The 20,461-nt window shown below is 42.4% G+C and overlaps 1 protein-coding gene across 5 annotated transcripts in view; it reads right to left on the reverse strand.

Annotated features, from left to right (window-relative positions):
- Positions 1–2,144: 2,144 nt before the first annotated feature.
- Positions 2,145–20,461, reverse strand: part of sgce (sarcoglycan, epsilon) — a 26,926-nt gene continuing 8,609 nt past the window's right edge. For 2 of the 5 annotated variants that reach the window (XM_024440896.2, XM_042295233.1), the window contains 11 exons: positions 20,361–20,461; positions 19,910–20,067; positions 19,040–19,112; positions 17,706–17,904; positions 15,548–15,710; positions 13,572–13,786; positions 12,853–12,879; positions 12,017–12,202; positions 6,552–6,595; positions 4,082–4,125; positions 2,145–3,592 (listed from right to left, as the gene is read on the reverse strand). The exon at positions 20,361–20,461 is cut by the window's right edge and continues 22 nt beyond it. In XM_024440896.2, the coding sequence (XP_024296664.2) occupies positions 3,542–3,592; positions 4,082–4,125; positions 6,552–6,595; positions 12,017–12,202; positions 12,853–12,879; positions 13,572–13,786; positions 15,548–15,710; positions 17,706–17,904; positions 19,040–19,112; positions 19,910–20,067; positions 20,361–20,461 (1,261 nt within the window). In that variant the 3' untranslated portion in view covers positions 2,145–3,541. The remainder of the gene's footprint in view (positions 3,593–4,081; positions 4,126–6,551; positions 6,596–12,016; positions 12,203–12,852; positions 12,880–13,571; positions 13,787–15,547; positions 15,711–17,705; positions 17,905–19,039; positions 19,113–19,909; positions 20,068–20,360) is intronic. The other 3 variants (XM_024440897.2, XM_042295234.1, XM_042295235.1) reach the window with 2 other exon arrangements.

The raw sequence follows: 20,461 nt of genomic DNA on the forward strand, positions 1-20,461 counted from the left end.
GTCTGACTTCTTTGTCCCTTCCTTGTCAAAACAGTGAGGGCCAGTTTCCCAGACACAGGTTAAGCCTCGTCCTGGACTGAAATAATGCTCAATGGAGATTTTCCATAGTGTTAATGCAGAGATAAAAAATACAAAGTTGCCCTCAGGTGAACACCAGCAAGAAAGTGCATGTGAGGCAGACTAAAAATGTCATGGCGACGGACAGTGGTGGCTGAGCTGGAAGAGACGGGTCCAGTGGTAGAAGATGTTTGCCGTTTTATGTCCCACCAAGGATGAGCGGGATTAAGGAAGTAACTAATGCAACAACCTGGAGAGATTCAAAACTTAGAATTTTTCAATTGACATTATTCTACAATATTCTTGCAACCAATAGAATGAGAGATATTGAGATGTATATCTTCCCAGCTCTGCAGATTTTGCTGTGAGGAGGCAGGTATTAGATCATTTAGTTTGGTACTGTCCAGCTGTAGCTCGTTTTTGGTTACAGGTCCAGGAATGGCTGAACATTTACCTAGAACTAACGCTGCAGATAGCATTACTGGGTGATTTGAAAAGTCACAGTCAATCGATCAATAATCATTTTAGCCAAACATTTTCTTTTAAAGCTATGAGAATAGAAAGGTTCAGTTCTTTCGTGAAGCATCACAGCTGGGTTGAAAAATATATGGTGAATAGAAATGCAAAATGGATGGTGTTAAGAGCAAGATGGGAGGGGTTGAATGGAGCTGAAGGGTGGGACTGGATGATGTTGAGAGACAGATGGGAGGGGTTGAATGGAGCTGAAGGGTGGGACTGGATGATGTTGAGAGAGATGGGAGGGGTTGAATGGAGCTGAAGGGTGGGACTGGATGATGTTGAGAGAGATGGGAGGGGTTGAATGGAGCTGAAGGGTGGGACTGGATGATGTTGAGAGACAGATGGGAGGGGTTGAATGGAGCTGAAGGGTGGGACTGGATGATGTTGAGAGACAGATGGGAGGGGTTGAATGGAGCTGAAGGGTGGGACTGGATGATGTTGAGAGACAGATGGGAGGGGTTGAATGGAGCTGAAGGGTGGGACTGGATGATGTTGAGAGACAGATGGGAGGGGTTGAATGGAGCTGAAGGGTGGGACTGGATGATGTTGAGAGACAGATGGGAGGGGTTGAATGGAGCTGAAGGGTGGGACTGGATGATGTTGAGAGACAGATGGGAGGGGTTGAATGGAGCTGAAGGGTGGGACTGGATGATGTTGAGAGAGATGGGGGGGGTTGAATGGAGCTGAAGGGTGGGACTGGATGATGTTGAGACAGATGGGAGGGGTTGAATGGAGCTGAAGGGTGGGACTGGATGATGTTGAGAGACAGATGGGAGGGGTTGAATGGAGCTGAAGGGTGGGACTGGATGATGTTGAGACAGATGGGAGGGGTTGAATGGAGCTGAAGGGTGGGACTGGATGATGTTGAGAGAGATGGGAGGGGTTGAATGGAGCTGAAGGGTGGGACTGGATGATGTTGAGAGACAGATGGGAGGGGTTGAATGGAGCTGAAGGGTGGGACTGGATGATGTTGAGAGACAGATGGGAGGGGTTGAATGGAGCTGAAGGGTGGGACTGGATGATGTTGAGAGAGATGGGAGGGGTTGAATGGAGCTGAAGGGTGGGACTAATAACAAAATAACCAATGTAAAACATACGGCGTCTGTAAAATGTATATAGTTTGTGAAATAGCAGTTACAAATAGAAACCAAACTGGATGGACATCACAAATAGAGGAAGGCCAGGCCTAAAAACAAACCAAATATAATTTCTGTGAAATGTGTATTGTATGTATAAACTGAAGGTAGATTGTTTATTAGTTTACTCCAATTGGGGAGGGGTGGTAGGGTTTGCGGGGAATAATAAAGGTATATTCTAAAAACAAAATGAATGTGTGTGTATATAAAAAAATATATCTGGGGGGATTGGAAATGATGCAGACAATACATTGATGGAAGCAACAACCTTTCTGCAATATTAAAGCTCATCCAACCCCTGGAAAAAAAATGACCCGGGGAGAGCGAGTGGGCCCTTCTGACCTTCCACAGATGGGCTGAACAGATTACTATAATGCGTGTGCTGGGGGCCTGGTGCTACAGTTGCAGCCGTTGAACACAATTGACAGCAAATTTAAACCAAATGTATTTTTACTGTTATATGACAGAAAATTAGCATTTACATTTTTATTTGATTGGACTTGACGAGCGTCTCTGTCCATCTCCATTTCCCTCTAAAGATGAGCATTGTGCATGGGAAAGTAAAATACTAACATGATATTGTTAATGGCATCATATAATTTCTAGAACATATGCACAAAATATTTCAAAATATCCTATGAATGTAGCATTTGTTATTCATGATCAGGCTGGTATACACACACAGTCGACTACTGATAAATGCAGCTGTTTAGGATTGTGGTGGTGCATTAAATAAGAGCACACAGTTATGAGTGTAATTGAATTGGGACTGCACTTAATCAGCTTGCTCTCATACTAAGTGCACTTATCATGAGTTTACTGTACTCTGCACCACTCGCTCACATACATAAGGGCACACTGACGGACACTAGCGTAGAGTATGAACGCACTGCTGCGGCATGCAGATTGGGACAGACGTAGTGTCTCTGGAACCTGGTCAGAAGTTGTGCAGGAAATTGGGTATAGAGCCCCACAATGGAGGTGTCATAATACCCATAAAACCTAACGGTCAAACGGGGTGATGGTTCCAATCCTTTTGCTACCATTCATTTTTCCCATATGGGATTTTCAAAACACTTTAAATAAGGACTGTTTCATGTAGGCTTTCCCTGGTGTGACGTTTTGATAACCAATTAAATCTCTCTAGGATAAGGTGACTTTTATCAATATATTTGGCTCTACTCTCAGATTCGAAAATGCTAATTTTGGGTCAAAGTAGACATAATGCAAAACTACAAATCCCTGCAAGCTCCTGCATGTCATCTCTCGACGACACCTTTCCTAACAGGTATTGTTTTAATGTAAAACTTCCACAAGACAGTTCACAGAATTATCCATTTAAAGAAATGTTGCCAATTTATTCATTACTACATTTAGCTATCATTAGATTGTTAATCCAGAGATTCTTACCTTTGCCTCAATTCGGCATTCTCTTCCAGATCATCATGACATTTATAGTTCTTTATGACACCCACATTAGCAGCTAATTAGCATTTCATTTGGGGGGGGGGGATTAAATCCAAGCAAATTTATGGATAAAAGTCACCTTGTCCTAGAGAGATTTACACGGTTATCAACACGTCACACCAGGTTAAGCCTACATAAAACACAGCCCTTATTATAAGTGTTTCTAAAATGGGAAAAATGGGAAAAATGAATGGTGGAAAAACGATTGGAACCTTTTCCCTATTTGACTGCTAGGTTTGATGTCTATTATGACTCATACTGTGGTACTCTATTTAGGATGTAGACATAGAAAAACACTTGGCTTAAAGGGACACGGACAGACAGAAAGCAGCTCCACCACTGTCTCTTGGGCTTCTCTCTTGTCACAAGTTCAGTGCTTCAGCCACTTTCCTCTCCTCAGGAATACCATTTACCTAGAATGGAGAATAAAATGACCTTATTCAAGCATATTGCATCATATCATTTATCTTGATCTAATATAAATATCGATTGTTTACAGGTTCTGAGACTGAATATTTTAACAATGGGAATATGGTAACTACATGTGAACTACTTTACTACTGTGGAAAGTGGAGGGCACTCAACCAACAAAAGTCGAGGTGCAACCAAAAAATATGATCATCATTGAAAAAGAAAAGGGGCAACGCTCGCTCTACATTAATAACCTTTCATTTTATTTGAACAATTATTAACATCTTGACACTTCAGCCATTGATGAGGTCCGAAACATCAATCTTTTAATAGTTGTTTAAATGAAATTATTTTAATGGTGAGCGAGCGCTGCACATTCTCCATTTCAACTGGTTTACTAATGTCATATGAAGTACAAAGTAAAATAGTCTCTTATATAGTTGGCAATGATAAAATTATACATCGAAGCAAAGGCAGACCAGCATACTTACCTCCAGTCTCCGAAATGTTGACATACAATAATTATCTCTATCTCCTTTGTTAGCAATAAAATGAACAGACAGAGCAGTGAGTTAGACTGAGCAGTGAATTAGACTGAGCAGTGAGTTAGACTGAGCAGAGGGCTCTCTTGCAGTTCATTAACATGAACACAAGGAGGAGCTAAAGTCTAGTTAGACACAGTAACTACAGAAGTGTAGGTGGGGTAAAGAATTAACAAAAATCTAAACGCAACATGCAACAATGTCAAAGATTTTAATGAGTTACAGTTCATATAAGGAAATCAGTCAATTGAAATAAATAAATTAGGCACTAATCTATGGATTTGACATGACAGGGGCATGGATCAGCAAACCAGTCAGTATCTGGTGTGACCACCATTTGCCCATTGCAACGCGACACATCTCCTTTGCATAACGTTGATCAGGCTGTTGATTATGGCCTGTGGAATGTTGCCCCACTCCTCTTCAATAGCTGTGCAAACTTGCTGGATATTGGCAGGAACTGGAACACGCTGTCGTACATGTCGATCCAGAGCATCACAAACATGCTCGATGGGTGGTGCGTATCTGGTGAGTATGCAGGCCATGGATGAACTGGGACATTTTCAACTTCCAGGAATTGTGTACAGATCCTTGCAGGGCTGTGCATTATCATTCTGAAACATGAGGTGATGGCGGTGGATGAGCTGCATGGCAATGGGCCTCAGGATCTTGTCACAGTTTCTCTGTGCATTCAAATTACCATCGATAAAAAGCAATTGTGTTTGTTGTCCATAGCTTGTGCCTGTCTGCCCATACCACAACCCCACTGCCACCATGGGGCACTCTGTTCACAACGCTGACATCAGCCAACAGCTCGCCCACATGACACCATACTGCCCGGTACAGTTGAAACCGGGATTCATCCATGAAGAACACACTTCTCCAGCGTGCCAGTGGCCATCGAAGGTGAGCATTTTCCCACTGAAGTCGGCTACGACGCTGAACTGCAGTCAGGTCAAAACCCTTGTGAGGACGACGAGCATGCAGATGAGCTACCCTGCGACAGCTTCTGACAGTTTGTTTCAACAGCTGTCGGGGTGGCCGGTCTTAGATGATCCAGCAGGTGAAGAAGCCAGATGTGGAGGTCCTGGGCTGGCGTGGTTACACGTGGTCTGCGGTTGTGAGGCTGGTTGTAAGTATTGCCAAATTCTCTAAAATGGTGTTGGAGGTGGCTTATGATAGAGACATGAACATTCAATGCTCTGGCAACAGCTCTGGTGGACATTCCTGCAGTCAGCATACTAATTGCACGCTCACTAAAAACTTGAAACATCTGTGGCATTGTGTTGTGTGACAAAACTGAACATTTTAGAGTGGCCTTTTATTGTGCCCAGGATCAAGTTCACCTGTATAATGATCATGCTGTTTAATCAGCTTCTTGATATGCCACACCTGTCAGGTGGATGGATTATCTTGGCAAAGGAAAAATGCTCACTAACATTGGTGTAAACACATTTGTGCACAAAATGTGAGAAATAAGCTTTTTGTGCGTATGGAACATTTCTGGGATCTTTTATTTCAGCTCATAAAACATGGAACCAACACTTTACATGTTGAGTTTATCTTGTTGTTCACTATAGTTTGGAAAAGAGCAAATGTAGGCTAGAAAGAGTATTCTGACATCAGACAACCCAAGGACACACATTGTATGTAATACAACTGTCTACATCCCCATAGGGAAATGAGGACCTACTTCAACAGAGAGGAAAATCATTACTGCAATATCTATGCAGCCTCTCAGATTAGAAATACCCCCATATGTTTTAACTCATCACATTTATATTTCTGTAGTGTGTTTGGTTGATCTGGATAAAAAGATAAAAGCAGGAAAGACAACTATTGCAAACTCAAATTGATTCATAGGCCTATTACATCATATCAAATGGATTCACACATGATATGTAAGATACTATTAACATGGACCATCAAGCTATTTGATTCTCTATTTTAGTTCACTTGGGGGTATGTGAAACAACTGTGTAAAAACTAATTTGATGAATCTGACCTTATTGTCATTACCTCAATAAAAGTTATAGCACAAGAATATGTGAAATCAGGTAATGGGATGGGGTCATAGTCCATAATAATCTAGAGCCGCTAGCGTTCGCTCTTAACAGTCCGTTAGCGGATATCGAAGGTTAGTCACGTAACCACTGTTCTAGTAACTAAACGACACATTCATCTGACTGAGGAAAACACAACACGTGCATTCAGAATATTGCAGCGAGCCGCCAATTAAGTTGCAGAAAGACGAATGCGTCTCGCGAGACGTGCAATGACTATGCCTGGCCTAGATGATTGAGGATGATCATGATTAAGTCCACGGTGTCATGTTACTCAGCGAGAGACCTTAATGTATCATTTTCATTGGTTCAAGAGATAATAAAATAATCATCCTAAAGCAGGAGTCAATACTAACCTGATGGCTGTTGCTGTGGTATCTGAATCTGGTTCTGCAGGTTTCTGAAATTAGAGAACATCTGATTATTAGAGCATTAAACGTTGTATAGCATTGTCTAGAGTCTAAGCCAATTTGACAAAACTCTCACTCATGTTTTTGCTTAGTACAAACTGTATTAGGACAGCATTGTGTGTGTGAGAGAGAGAGAGAGAGAGAGAGAGAGAGAGAGAAAGGGAGAGCAAGAGAGAGAGAGAGAAAGGGAGAGCAAGAAAGAGAGAGTGAGAGAGAGACAGAGAAAGGGAGTGCAAGAAAAGAGAGAGAGAGAGAGAGAGAGAGAGAGAGAGAGAGAGAGAGAGAGAGAGAGAGAGCTACTTAAACAGAGCAATACTCAATCATGAGGCATCAAAGCCAAAGGAACTGAGTAACATTAAGAAATGCTATAGATGGAAGGAATGCAGTTTGGAAACCTACCAAAAAACAATTAGGCAACAACAAATTCAATCCCTCTTCAAACAATCCCTCTTTTTTCCTCTGGGTAAAACGTTCCACTGTAATAGTGAAGGTGTAAACTTGGCAGTAGAAAATCTTAACAGTATATTTGACCTCTCAGCTTCCCTATCAAATCTAAAAATCTCAAATAGAAAACCGAAGAAAATTAACAATAATGACAAATGGTTTGATGAAGAATGCAAAAATCTAAGAAAGAAATTGAGAAACCTGTCCAACCAAAAACATAGAGACCCGGAAAACCTGAGTCTACGCCTTCACTATGGTGAATCACTAAAACAATACAGAAATACACTACGGAAAAAGAAGGAACAGCATGTCAGAAATCAGCTCAATGCAATTGAAGAATCCATAGACTCTAACCACTTCTGGGAAAATTGGAAAACACTAAACAAACAACAACACGAAGAATTATCTATCCAAAATGGAGATGTATGGGTAAACCACTTCTCCAATCTCTTTGGCTCTATAACAAAGAATAAAGAGCAAAAACATATACATGATCAAACACAGATCTTAGAATCAACTATTAAAGACTACCAGAACCCACTGGATTCTCCAATTACATTGAAAGAGTTACAGGACAAAATAAAAACCCTCCAACCCAAAAAGGCCTGTGGTGTTGATGGTATCCTCAATGAAATGATCAAATATACAGACAACAAATTCCAATTGGCTATACTAAAACTCTTTAACATCATACTTAGCTCTGGCATCTTCCCCAATATTTGGAACCAAGGACTGATCACCCCAATCCACAAAAGTAGAGACAAATTTGACCCCAATAACTACCGTGGAATATGTGTCAACAGTAACCTTGGGAAAATCCTCTGCATTATTATTAACAGCAGACTTGTACATTTCCTCAATGAAAACAATGTACTGAGCAAATGTCAAATTGGCTTTTTACCAAATTACCGTACAACAGACCATGTATTCACCCTGCACACCCTAATTGACAATCAAACAAACCAAAACAAAGGCAAAGTCTTCTCATGCTTTGTTGATTTCAAAAAAGCCTTCGACTCAATCTGGCATGAGGGTCTGCTATACAAACTGATGGAAAGTGGTGTTGGGGGTAAAACATACGACATTATAAAATCCATGTACACAAACAACAAGTGTGCGGTTAAAATTGGCAAAAACACACACATTTCTTCACACAGGGTCGTGGGGTTAGACAGGGATGCAGCTTAAGCCCCACCCTCTTCAACATATATATCAACGAATTGGCGAGGGCACTAGAAAAGTCTGCAGCACCCGGCCTCCCCCTGCTAGAATCCGAAGTCAAATGTCTGCTGTTTGCTGATGATCTGGTGCTTCTGTCACCAACCAAGGAGGGCCTACAGCAGCACCTAGATCTTATGCACAGATTCTGTCAGACCTGGGCCCTGACAGTAAATCTCAGTAAGACCAAAATAATGGTGTTCCAAAAAGGTCCAGTCACCAGGACCACAAATACAAATTCCATCTAGACACTGTTGCCCTAGAGCACACAAAAACTATACATACCTTGGCCTAAACATCAGCACCACAGGTAACTTCCACAAAGCTGTGAACGATCTGAGAGACAAGGCAAGAAGGGCATTCTATGCCATCAAAAGAAACATAAATTTCAACATACCAATTAGGATCTGGCTAAAAATACTTGAATCAGTCATAGAGCCCATTGCCCTTTATGGTTGTGAGGTCTGGGGTCCGCTCACCAACCAAGACTTCACAAAATGGGACAAACACCAAATTGAGACTCTGCACGCAGAATTCTGCAAAAATATCCTCCGTGTACAACGTAGAACACCAAATAATGCATGCAGAGCAGAATTAGGCCGATACCCACTAATTATCAAAATCCAGAAAAGAGCTGTTAAATTCTACAACCACCTAAAAGGAAGCGATTCACAAACCTTCCATAACAAAGCCATCACCTACAGAGAGATGAACCTGGAGAAGAGTCCCCTAAGCAAGCTGGTCCTGGGGCTCTGTTCACAAACACAAACACACACTACAGAGCCCCAGGACAGCAGCAGCACAATTAGACCCAACCAAATCATGAGAAAACAAAAAGATAACTACTTAACACATTGGAAAGAATTAACAAAAAAACAGAGCAAACTAGAATGCTATTTGGCCCTACACAGAGAGTACACAGCGGCAGAATACCTGACCACTGTGACTGACCCAAAATTAAGGAAAGCCTTGACTATGTACAGACTCAGTGAGCATAGCCTTGCTATTGAGAAAGGCCGCCGTAGGCAGACATGGCTCTCAAGAGAAGACAGGCTATGTGCTCACTGCCCACAAAATGAGGTGGAAACTGAGCTGCACTTCCTAACCTCCTGCCCAATGTATGACCATATTAGAGAGACATATTTCCCTCAGATTACACAGATCCACAAAGAATTCGAAAACAAATCCAATTTTGAAAAACTCCCATATCTACTGGGTGAAATTCCACAGTGTGCCATCACAGCAGCAAGATTTGTGACCTGTTGCCACGAGAAAAGGGCAACCAGTGAAGAACAAACACCATTGTAAATACAACCCATATTTATGCTTATTTATTTTATCTTGTGTCCTTTAGCCATTTGTACATTGTTAGAACACTGTATATATATATAATATGACATTTGTAATGTCTTTACTGTTTTGAAACTTCTGTATGTGTAATGTTTACTGTTAATTTTTGTTGTTTTTCACTTTATATATTCACTTTGTATGTTGTCTACCTCACTTGCTTTGGCAATGTTAACACATGTTTCCCATGCCAATAAAGCCCTTGAATTGAATTGAATTGAATTGAGAGAGAGAGAAAGGGAGAGCAAGAAAGAGAGAGTGAGAGAGAGAGAGAAAGGGAGAGCAAGAAAGAGAGTGAGAGAGAGCAAGAGAGAGAGAGAAAGGGAGTGCAAGAAAGAGAGTGAGAGAGAGAGAGAGAGAGAGAGAGAGAAAGGGAGCGCAAGAAAGAGAGAGTGAGAGAGCAAGAGAGAGAGAGAGAAAGGGAGAGCAAGAAAGAGAGAGTGAGAGAGAGCAAGAAAGAGAGAGTGAGAGAGCAAGAGAGAGAGAGAGAAAGGGAGAGCAAGAAAGAGAGAGTAAGAGAGAGAGAGCAAGAGAGAGAGAGAAAGGGAGAGCAAGAAATAGACAGAGTGAGAGAGCAAGAGAGAGATAGAAAGGGAGAGCAAGAAAGAGAGAGTGAGAGAGAGAGAGAGAGAGAGAAAGGGAGCGCAAGAAAGAGAGAGTGAGAGAGAGAGAGCAAGAGAGAGAGAGAAAGGGAGCGCAAGAAAGAGAGAGTGAGAGAGAGAGAGAGAGAGAAAGCAAGAGCAAGAAAGAGAGAGTGAGAGAGAGAGAGAGAGAGAGAGAGAGAGAGAGAAAGCAAGAGCAAGAAAGAGAGTGAGAGAGAGAGAGAGAGAGAAAGCAAGAGCAAGAAAGAGAGAGTGAGAGAGAGAGAGAGAGAGAGAGAGAGAGAGAAAGCAAGAGCAAGAAAGAGAGAGTGAGAGAGAGAGAGAGAGAGAAAGCAAGAGCAAGAAAGAGAGAGTGAGAGAGAGAGAGTGAGAGAGAGAGAGAGAGAGAGAAAGCAAGAGCAAGAAAGAGAGTGAGAGAGAGAGAGAGAGAGAGAGAGAAAGCAAGAGCAAGAAAGAGAGAGTGAGAGAGAGAGAGAGAGAGAGAGAAAGCAAGAGCAAGAAAGAGAGAGTGAGAGAGAGAGAGAGAGAGAGAGAGAGAGAAAGCAAGAGCAAGAAAGAGAGAGTGAGAGAGAGAGAGAGAGAGAAAGCAAGAGCAAGAAAGAGAGAGTGAGAGAGAGAGAGAGAGAGAAAGCAAGAGCAAGAGAGAGAGAGATCCAGATCTCAGAGAATTAGACCAAATTTTTCAATTGGTACAAAATATATAGAGTACTGCAGACACTACAATTACTTAGGTTTAAAATAAGCTCAACTGGACACCTTAATGATGCACTGAATTAACTGAGAGAGAAAACACACAGGGCATTCTACGCCATTAAAAAAACAATTCCTATTGAAATACCTATTCAAATTTGGCTAAAACTAATTGAATGTGTCATTGAACCAATTGCACTGTATGGCAGTGAGGTGTGGGGTCCACTTGTAAAACAAGATTTCCCCCAATGGGACTAACACCCCATTGAAACCCTGCATGCAGAGTTCTGTAAGATTCTCCTACATGTCCTGAGGAAAACTGCAATCCACTAATGATGAAAACTCAAAAAAGAGCAGTTAAGTTTTGGAAACATCTAAAATACAGTGACCCCTTCTCATATCATTACCAAGCCCTGTAATACCAAGAGCTGAGTAAAGAAAAGAGTCCCCTCATCAGCTGGTTCCTGGGGCTGAGTTCACAAACCTGTTCTACTAACACACTGAAGCCTCAGGACCAGAACGTCCAATCAATCAGATCAAAACAAATTACAACACAGTCAAAACAAAACTACATTACTTATTGGGAAACACAAGCACACAGCAAAATGCAGTGCTATCTGGCCCTAAATCGACAGTACACAGTGGCAAACTATTTGACCATGGTTACTGATCAAAACCTTGACAAAGTACAGGCTCAGTGAGCACAGCCTTGCCATTGAGAAGGGTAGACAGGAAAACCTGGCTCCCTGTAGAGGAAAGGCTGTGCAACCACTGCACCACAGCAGAACCTGAGACAGAGCTGCATTTCCTGACAAAATGTCAAAAATATAAAACAATTAGAGAGTGTCGCTTCCCCAAATTTGAAACCCTTATTCAAGGTTTCAAAGACCTCTCTTATGATAATAGGCTGCCTGTCCGGTTGGGGGAGGACGCAGAGAGCTGTGGGTTGGCAGCGCAGTACATTGCTGCCTGCCATAAGAGAGAGAAAGAGAGATAGATAATCAGAGAAAGAGAGAGACATGGTGCCAGAAGGAAAGAGATTGTGTGCATCTGTTCTTCTATGTGTTTATGTCCCTGCATGTGTGTCTGTAAACTCTAGCCAGGACTCACGTCTGTGTCTGCATCAGCGGCATGCTGGTTGTCTCGTAGTTGTCTGGGTGTATGGGGGGCACAACCTCCCCACTTTGGCTGAAGACAGGCAGGGTGGAGAGGGGCCAGGAGATCTCCCTGTTCTTAGACATGCTCCGCAGCTCCTTGGTCGACTTCTGGATGGAGCTGTGATGTACTAACTGGATACTGAGGAGAGAAGAGACGGACAGACAAATACACCATAAACGGACCATCTGAGCTCTTATCATCTCAGTCAACAGGCACACTGTTGTGTACTGTACATACCTGCATTAAGGAATACATAAGAACAAAGGAAATATTTTGACAGCATTTGGTGTGTTTCTTCTTGGTAGGAGGAAACTGTGTTATGTCGTTACTATTGGTCATTTGCCATCTGCTGAGTCTAGAGGAGGTTGTTTGAGAGTATTTCTCCTCTCCCTTTCATACTCTCTTCCCCCCCCTCCATCTCTCTGTCTCTCCCCCTCCCTCTCTCTCTAAACAAACCTGGTCTGAGATTTCCCTGCTTCAGTTACAGAACTATAGACGTTCCCCTTCTATACTCAACCATTAGAGGTGGTGAACCAATATCTGACCCTGGATCTGTTGTTAAGATCAACTTCCTTTCTTAACATGCCCCTTGCAGCTTTGAGCAGCTAATTGGATGATGGTATGTAAACACACAGATGACAGTATGGATGGACATGAGCATGTCACCATGGTGATTTGAAAGCAAAAGGTGAAAGGGGAAACCAACTGAAAGATCGGGGGTTCAAAGAAGAACCAAAACAGATCAAACTCAAAAGAAAAGAGAAACACAGGAGAGGATAAACACTTACTCTGGTGTTTGCATGTTTCTTTTATCCCTAGAAACAAAACAAAATGAATGAATTAAATACTAATATTAATAGTTAAAAGACATTCACACTGAAGTGAATGGAGAGCACGTGGCATTGGATGGATGGATGGATGAATGGTACTGAAGCGAACAGTACTGCATGGACACACTGAGTGGTGGGGGGTTGGAGGAGACAGTCTCCCAGCCTGTAAATGAGGGTGGGGGGTTGGAGGAGCAATATAATGGTTGATTGACCATCTATGTCATGATGATTGTGCTAATAACCATCAAAATGAGTATGAGAAATGGATCTGAAACAGAACAGTGTAACATATGGAGAACATGCATGGACCATGAAACTGGATGGTTATTGACAAGCTGCGCTTCCAGAATATTTCACCTCTTGACGTCCATCTATAGTGGCTCAGTAGCATAACTAAACATCCCTTAACTCCCACTGAGGGTCACTGACACTGCACTCAGACTAATCAGTCTATCCCTCAGCATCTGAGAACCCCCACATGACAATTCAAAAGAAAAGTCCAACTGTAAACGTGTATCTCCTCAACTCACATCAAAACAACACTATACTTTTGGTTCCATCTCCTCTTTAAAAGTGTAGACCTAAATGTGTGTTTAGTGTGTGTGTGTGTGTTGTGTCTGCGTGTGTTTTAGTCTGTGTGTGTCTCTTTCTGTCAGAAGTGAAAGCTGCACACTTACACCCCTTCTCGCCGGCAGCACATGGAGTAACCCAGGATGGTGAAGAGGACCATGGCCACGGCCGAGGGCACTGCCAACGTGATGAGGAAGTCGGCAAAGAAGTCCCTGCTCTTCAGAGACTCTGATGGGGGGTTGTACTCCCCGATGTCAGGCAGAACCCCTGTACCTGGGTCCGGACGGTTACTGTGGATCGTGACCACCTTGGTGATGTCCACCTGGAGAAGAGAGAGGTTCAATCAGTACTTCATTTACTATAGATATTAGGGTGGCAAAATTCCATTAATTTCCCCAAAATGCTGAATTTTTCCAGAAATCCCGGTTGGAGCGTTCCCAGGTTTCCTGCTTATTCCCTCCTGATTCCAGTAATGTTCCAACATGATTTCTGGACAACCTGGACATTTTGGGAAAGTTACCAGAATTTGGAACCCCAAAAGATATATAGTATTAGCAGGGTGGCTGGGAAAATACATTGAACAAAAATATAAACGCAACATGTAAAGTGAGGGTCCCATGTTTCATGAGTTAAATAAAGATCCCAAAAATGTTCCATATGCATAAAAAGCTTATTTCTCTCAAATTCTGTGCACAAATTTGTTCACATCCCTGTTAGTGAGCATTTCTCCTTTGCCAAGATAATCCATCCACCTGACAGGTGTGGAATATCAAGAAGCGGAATAAACAGCATGATCATTACACAGGTGCACCTTGTGCTGGGTACAATAAAAGGCCACATTAAATATGCAATTTTGTCACACAACACAATGCCACAGATGTCTCAAGTTGTGCAGGAATGTCCACCAGAGCTGTTGCCAGAGAATTTAATGTTTATTTCTCTACCATAAGCCACCTCCAACGTCATTTTAGAGAATTTGGCAGTACACCCAACCGGCCTCACAACCGCAGACCACGTGTATGGTGTCGTGTGGGCGAGCGGTTTGCTGATGTCAACATTGTGAACGAAATGCCCCATTGGGGTGGAGGGGTTAAGGTATGGGCAGGCATAAGCTTCAGACAATGAACACAATTGCATTTTATCAATGGCAATTTGAATGCACAGAGATACAGTGACGAGATCCTGAGGCCCATTGTCGTGCCATTCATCTGCTGCCATCACCTCATGTTTCAGCATGATAATTCACAGCCCCATGTCGCAAGGATCTGTACACAATTCCTGGATGCTGAAAATGTCCCAGTTCTTCCATGGCCTGCATACTCACCAGACATGTCACCCATTGAGCATGTTTGGAATGCTCTGGATCGACGTGTACGACAGCGTGTTCCAGTTCCCGCGAATATCCAGCAACTTCGCACAGCCATTGAAGAGGAGCGGAACAACATTCCACAGGCCACAATCAACAGCCTGATCAACTCTATGTGAAGGAGATGTGTCGTGCTGCATGAGGCAAATGGTGATCACACCAGATACTGACTGGTTTTCTGATCCATGCCCCTACCTTTTTTCTTTAAAGGTATCTGTGAACAAGTGAACAACAGATGCATATTATATAGATTTAAAAAAAAATGTTTAACCTTTATTTAACTCGGCAAGTCAGTTAAGAAAAATTATTATTTACAATGATGGCCTACACCGGCCAAACCCGGACGACACTGGGCCAATTGTGCGCCGTCCTATGGGACTCCCAATCACGGCTGGTTGTGATACAGCCTGGATATCTGTATTCCCAGTCATAGATTTTGGCCTAATGAATTTATTTCAATTGACTGATTTCCTTATATGAACTGTAACTCAGTAAAATATTTTAAATTGTTGCGTTTATATCTTTGTTCAGTGTACATGCCTAAATATCACTAAATATACATTTTCTTCTGAAGATTGTGGATTGGCTGTGTTCGTGTATGCATGTATATGATATAACACACACACAAACACATACACACTATAATTTTTATTTGATATGGTCAGAGAACAGGTCAAGAGGTCACACCATGGTTCCAGGGTCCTGTCCAGTCCTCACCAGGTTGATCTTGCACCAGTCAATGTCGAACTGGGCCCTGAACTTCTTGTCACAGCTGATGACCGGCTCCATCTCCTGGCTGCAGCGCAGCTGGTTGTGGGGGTTCTCCACCTCCCTCAGGCAGGAAGAGAACTGCACGTCTGCCCCCACCATCACATACACACTGGAGAGCGAGGCAGGGAGTTAGACACTGGCTTAAAATACAGGTGGCTGGTGGCCCCTTAATTGGGGAGGCTTATTGAAATGGCAGGAACGTAATAAATGGAATAGGATCAAATACATCAACAACGTGGTTTTCATGTGGTTCATTCCATTCCATTCACTCCATTCCAGCCATTATTATGAGCCATCCTCCCCTCAGCAGCCTCCTGTGGTATACAGGTAAGGTATAATGACAGAGAGACAGTTGGTGGTATATCTGATAATACAAGTATAATGTATTTCTCCTGTATTATCTGGTGTCCTGTGTGAATTTAAGTATGCTCTCTCTAATTTTCTCTTCTTTCTCTCTCTTGGGGGATCTGAGCTCTAGGACCATGCCTCAGGACTACCTGACATGATGATTCCTTGCTGTCCCAGTCCACCTGGCCATGCTGCTGCTCCAGTTTCAACTGTTCTGCCTGCGGCTATGGAACCCTGACCTGTTCACCGGACGTGCTACCTGTCCCAGACCTGTTGTTTTCAACTCTCTAGAGACAGCAGGAGCGGAAGAGATACTCTCAATGATCGGCTATGAAAAGCCAACTGACATTTACTCCTGAGGTGCTGACTTGTTGCACCCTCGACAACTACTGTGATTATTATTATTTGACCATGCTGGTCATTTATGAACATTTGAACATCTTGGCCATGTTCTGTTATAATCTCCACCCGGCACAGCCAGCAGAGGACTGGCCACCCCTCATAGCCTGGTTCCTCTCTAGGTTTCTTCCTAGGTTTTGGCCTTTCTAGGGAGTTTTTCCTAGCCACCGTGTTTCTACACCTGCATTGCTTGCTGTTTGGGGTTTTAGGCTGGGTTTCTGTACAGCACTTTGAGATGTCAGCTGATGTAAGAAGGGCTTTATAAATACATTTGATTTAATGACAGAGAGACAGTTAGTGATATGTAACATGACTAATCTACACACAAACACGCAAGCACATTTAAGGTCAAGGAGAGGAGAGGAAGATTTAACAGCTAGGTTACACAGTAATATCACTAACAGTAATATCACTAACAATAATATCACTAACAGTAATATCACTAACAGTAGATGCAATACAATTTTCTGAACATGCTTATTTAAGAATACAATACTTTGATGATGACAGTAGACAAGGCATTATAAAGCTGCAATAGTACGTTCTGAGGATGCATATTTAGGTAACAAACCATGCTTTTATGTCTGTATCTATCCCTTCCCTTGTATGCAATATTTCAATATTTCAATATTTACTCTGTCCTGTTCCTGGAACTGCCTAAGATACTTGAATTCATCATCTTCTATCAACTGAAATACTTGAGTTCATCATCCTCTATCAACTGAACATACTTGAATTCATCATCCTCTATCAACTGAAAATACTTGAATTCATCATCCTCTATCAACTGAAGATACTTGAATTCATCATCCTCTATCAACTGAAGATTCTTGAATTCATCATCCTCTATCAACTGAAGATACTTGAATTCATCATCCTCTATCAACTGAAGATTCTTGAATTCATCATCCTCTATCAACTGAAGAAAATTGAATTCATCATCCTCTATCAACTGAAGATTCTTGAATTCATCATCCTCTATCAACTGAAATACTTGAGTTCATCATCCTCTATCAACTGAAGATACTTGAATTCATCATCCTCTATCAACTGAAGATTCTTGAATTCATCATCCTCTATCAACTGAAGATACTTGAATTCATCATCCTCTATCAACTGAAGATACTTGAATTCATCATCCTCTTTCAAACTATGTATCAAAATACTCTTGACCTTTAAGGGCTGCTGAGGGTGACCCTGTTCCTCACCCCAATGAGGTTGTTGATGGGCAGGGGAACACGTCCGCCCCTGTCCAGCGCTGAGGTGATGTTGATATGTAAATTCATCCTTCTACTCTGTTAAACCATGTATTGAACTGCACTAAAGAGTGTTTCTGTTTCTATTTCTATGCCCTCACCCCTCTTTGAGGTTGTTTATGGGCAGGGGAACACGTCCGCCCCTGTCCAGCGCTGAGGTGATGTTGATGGCGTTGAGGCGTTCGGGTTGCCACACGTTCTTTACTGCGCCAAGGAAGTCTCCCAGAACCTCGCTGGCCAACATCTCCTCCACATTCATGTTCTTTATGAAGAACTCTGCCTGGTACGGCAGTGGGTAGTCTGAGAGTGGGAGGGAGGGAGACAGAGAGAGATTACAGATATATTCTGTTCATTTTAATAGGCCCAATATCATTCTGTGAACAAAGTGGACATGTTCAGTACATCCCTAACTGACAACCATATGTAATAATATTTAACGGCCGTAATATCAGACAAACTGTTCGACAAAGGCCAATGTTTGTCTGCTCAGTTATGTGTCTGTTATGACAGCGGCTCGGCTCTGGGCAGATGGCTAGTGACGTCACTGCTCAGTGTGAGTGAGGTCACACAGTACGCGTGGGCCAGAAACAGCTGGGCAGCTTTTCACCAGGCACTGTGGTGCTATTGTATCACATGTAGAGTGAGACTCTGTACAGACGTACAGCATAATGAGATGTATACAGGACATTTTAGAACTTGTAATCTATTTGAGGTTTAAAAAGGCTTCTGAAGTTAGAAATTTCCACTTTGAAATGTCTAACTTGATTTTCCCTGTATCAACCCAAAACCAACCCAAAACCAAAATGCCTATTAATTACAATCTACATAATAATTCACATTTCTTGTTGCTGCGGGACTATTTTCCTGCTGTGGCAAACTGGCTCAAATTAAGATCCTACACCTGTACTGTAGCTGTAGACCTCAACATGAAGAGCATTCATAATACTGTTTTAATCTGCCCTATACATAATCATTTGTTCCCTATAGGAACACAGAGTGAGGCATTGGTTACTGTGGTACTGGGTATGACTTTATTGCAAGTCACAGAATAAATGTACTGTTACAATCTAACTACTTGTTTAGAGTACTAGGCCAGTTTTCAGTCAATTGCAGACAGTGGATTTTCAGATGGCGCTTTCAGAAGTGTGCTTGTTGATTTGCACAGCTGTGAGTCCCGTGTTGGGACTGTGTTGACCCTTAATTAAAAAATTGTCGGTCTGGTTGAGTGTATGGTGTTAGCCTCTTAGGTTGATGTATTCTGGATAATATATTGATATATATTATCTGAATGTTATTCAGCCATTTTTCAAGGAAATAGAACAATTAGCTTTAGGGTATTTTAGTCAACATCAGAAGCAACCCTCTAGATTTAAATTAAAAACATCTTGCTTCATCGTGTCCTCACTAAGCGGTTGTCTCTCTCTCTTTTTCTTACCTTCCGTGGACATGATGTTTATGACCAAGTTGTGCCGGGCCGTTTCGAAAGTGCGTCTGTTATAGGCAGTAATCTGGAACAAATAAGGGTACAAGTTTAAGCCCAGATCACTACAGCTTTATGTCCTAGGCTGAGGCTCGCCGGCGAGGTCCGAGCCAGATGCAAACATATTCCATAGTAGAAGGCTCAGAGAGAAGAAGGAATTGGGGCACTGCATCCTACAGGAACATTCCTACAGGGAACCTGCCTTTGAGAACATGCTACAGTAGTTTAGACACATTAAGGACACATCTAAAACCCTAGAATAAAGCTATATCACAATGCACCATGTGACAGCATTTGCATATGTGCAAAAAACCTATTAATCTACCTGTGAACATAGAGTATCACAGTATGCGTCATAATACCTAGAAACACTTCAAATAAGGGCTGTGTTTCATGTAGGCTTACCATGGAGTGTTTCTAAAATCCCTTATGGGAAAAATGAATGGTGGAAAAACGATTGGAACCATTTCCCTGCTTGACCCCTAGATTTTATGGGTATTATGACACCTCCACTGTGGGGCTCTATTGCTGGACTACATCATGTAAATTATACCCCTAACCACTACTATGATTGTTACAGGTTGTGCCCACATATCTGACTGATAGGACCCTGGCTGGCAAACTTAACTGCGGACAAGACCGGGTGATTGTTCAAAACATTCAATGTTATAATGTATTCATTGATTGATTTATTGAATCTACAACTTCTAATGTACTGTAGTTTAGTGTGTGTGTGTGTGTGTTTGTGTGTGTCAGAGAAAGCTCCACTGTTCATAACTGCAGACAAACAACTCTAACTCCTTTAGCATCACACGGAGCCAACACCTCTATGATGGTGGCCTTGCCCACGTGTTCGGCAGTGGGGGATCCGTAGAGCACCCCATCGCTGTGTGAGGTTCTCTGGATGTACCGCAGCCAGCCTGGCCGGTCTGGGTAGCCCATCAGGTTGGTGTTGAAGGTGATGGGGTCGTTGCTGGAATCCCCTGTACGGACAGACGTTGGTACATGTACAATAAACGCTTAGCCTAGTAGTTAGTCAACGAGGCCCTGAGAGCGTGATTTGAGACTGAGAGATGTAAAATCTACTCTGACACTGACATTTATGGTGATATTGATACGGTCTCTGTATTTGCTGTACTGTAGCTTAGCGAAATATATTTTATTACTGAATAGATGAGTATTTATCATAAATAGGTAGTCTACTAGTAGTAATAGTACAATTAGTCATCTGGTTATTATTGAATTGACAGATCCAATGAGGAACACAGACACAGACCAGGTTTGGGATAGGGGGGAAACTCTCCTTTGAAGTGTTCTCTCTCCAGGACATGGACAAACAGCACGCCTGCAGACGGGTAGACGTTCCGGTCTGCGTGC

Source organism: Oncorhynchus tshawytscha, linkage group LG13 (assembly GCF_018296145.1).
Source record: "Oncorhynchus tshawytscha isolate Ot180627B linkage group LG13, Otsh_v2.0, whole genome shotgun sequence".
Taxonomy (NCBI): Eukaryota; Metazoa; Chordata; class Actinopteri; order Salmoniformes; family Salmonidae; genus Oncorhynchus; species Oncorhynchus tshawytscha.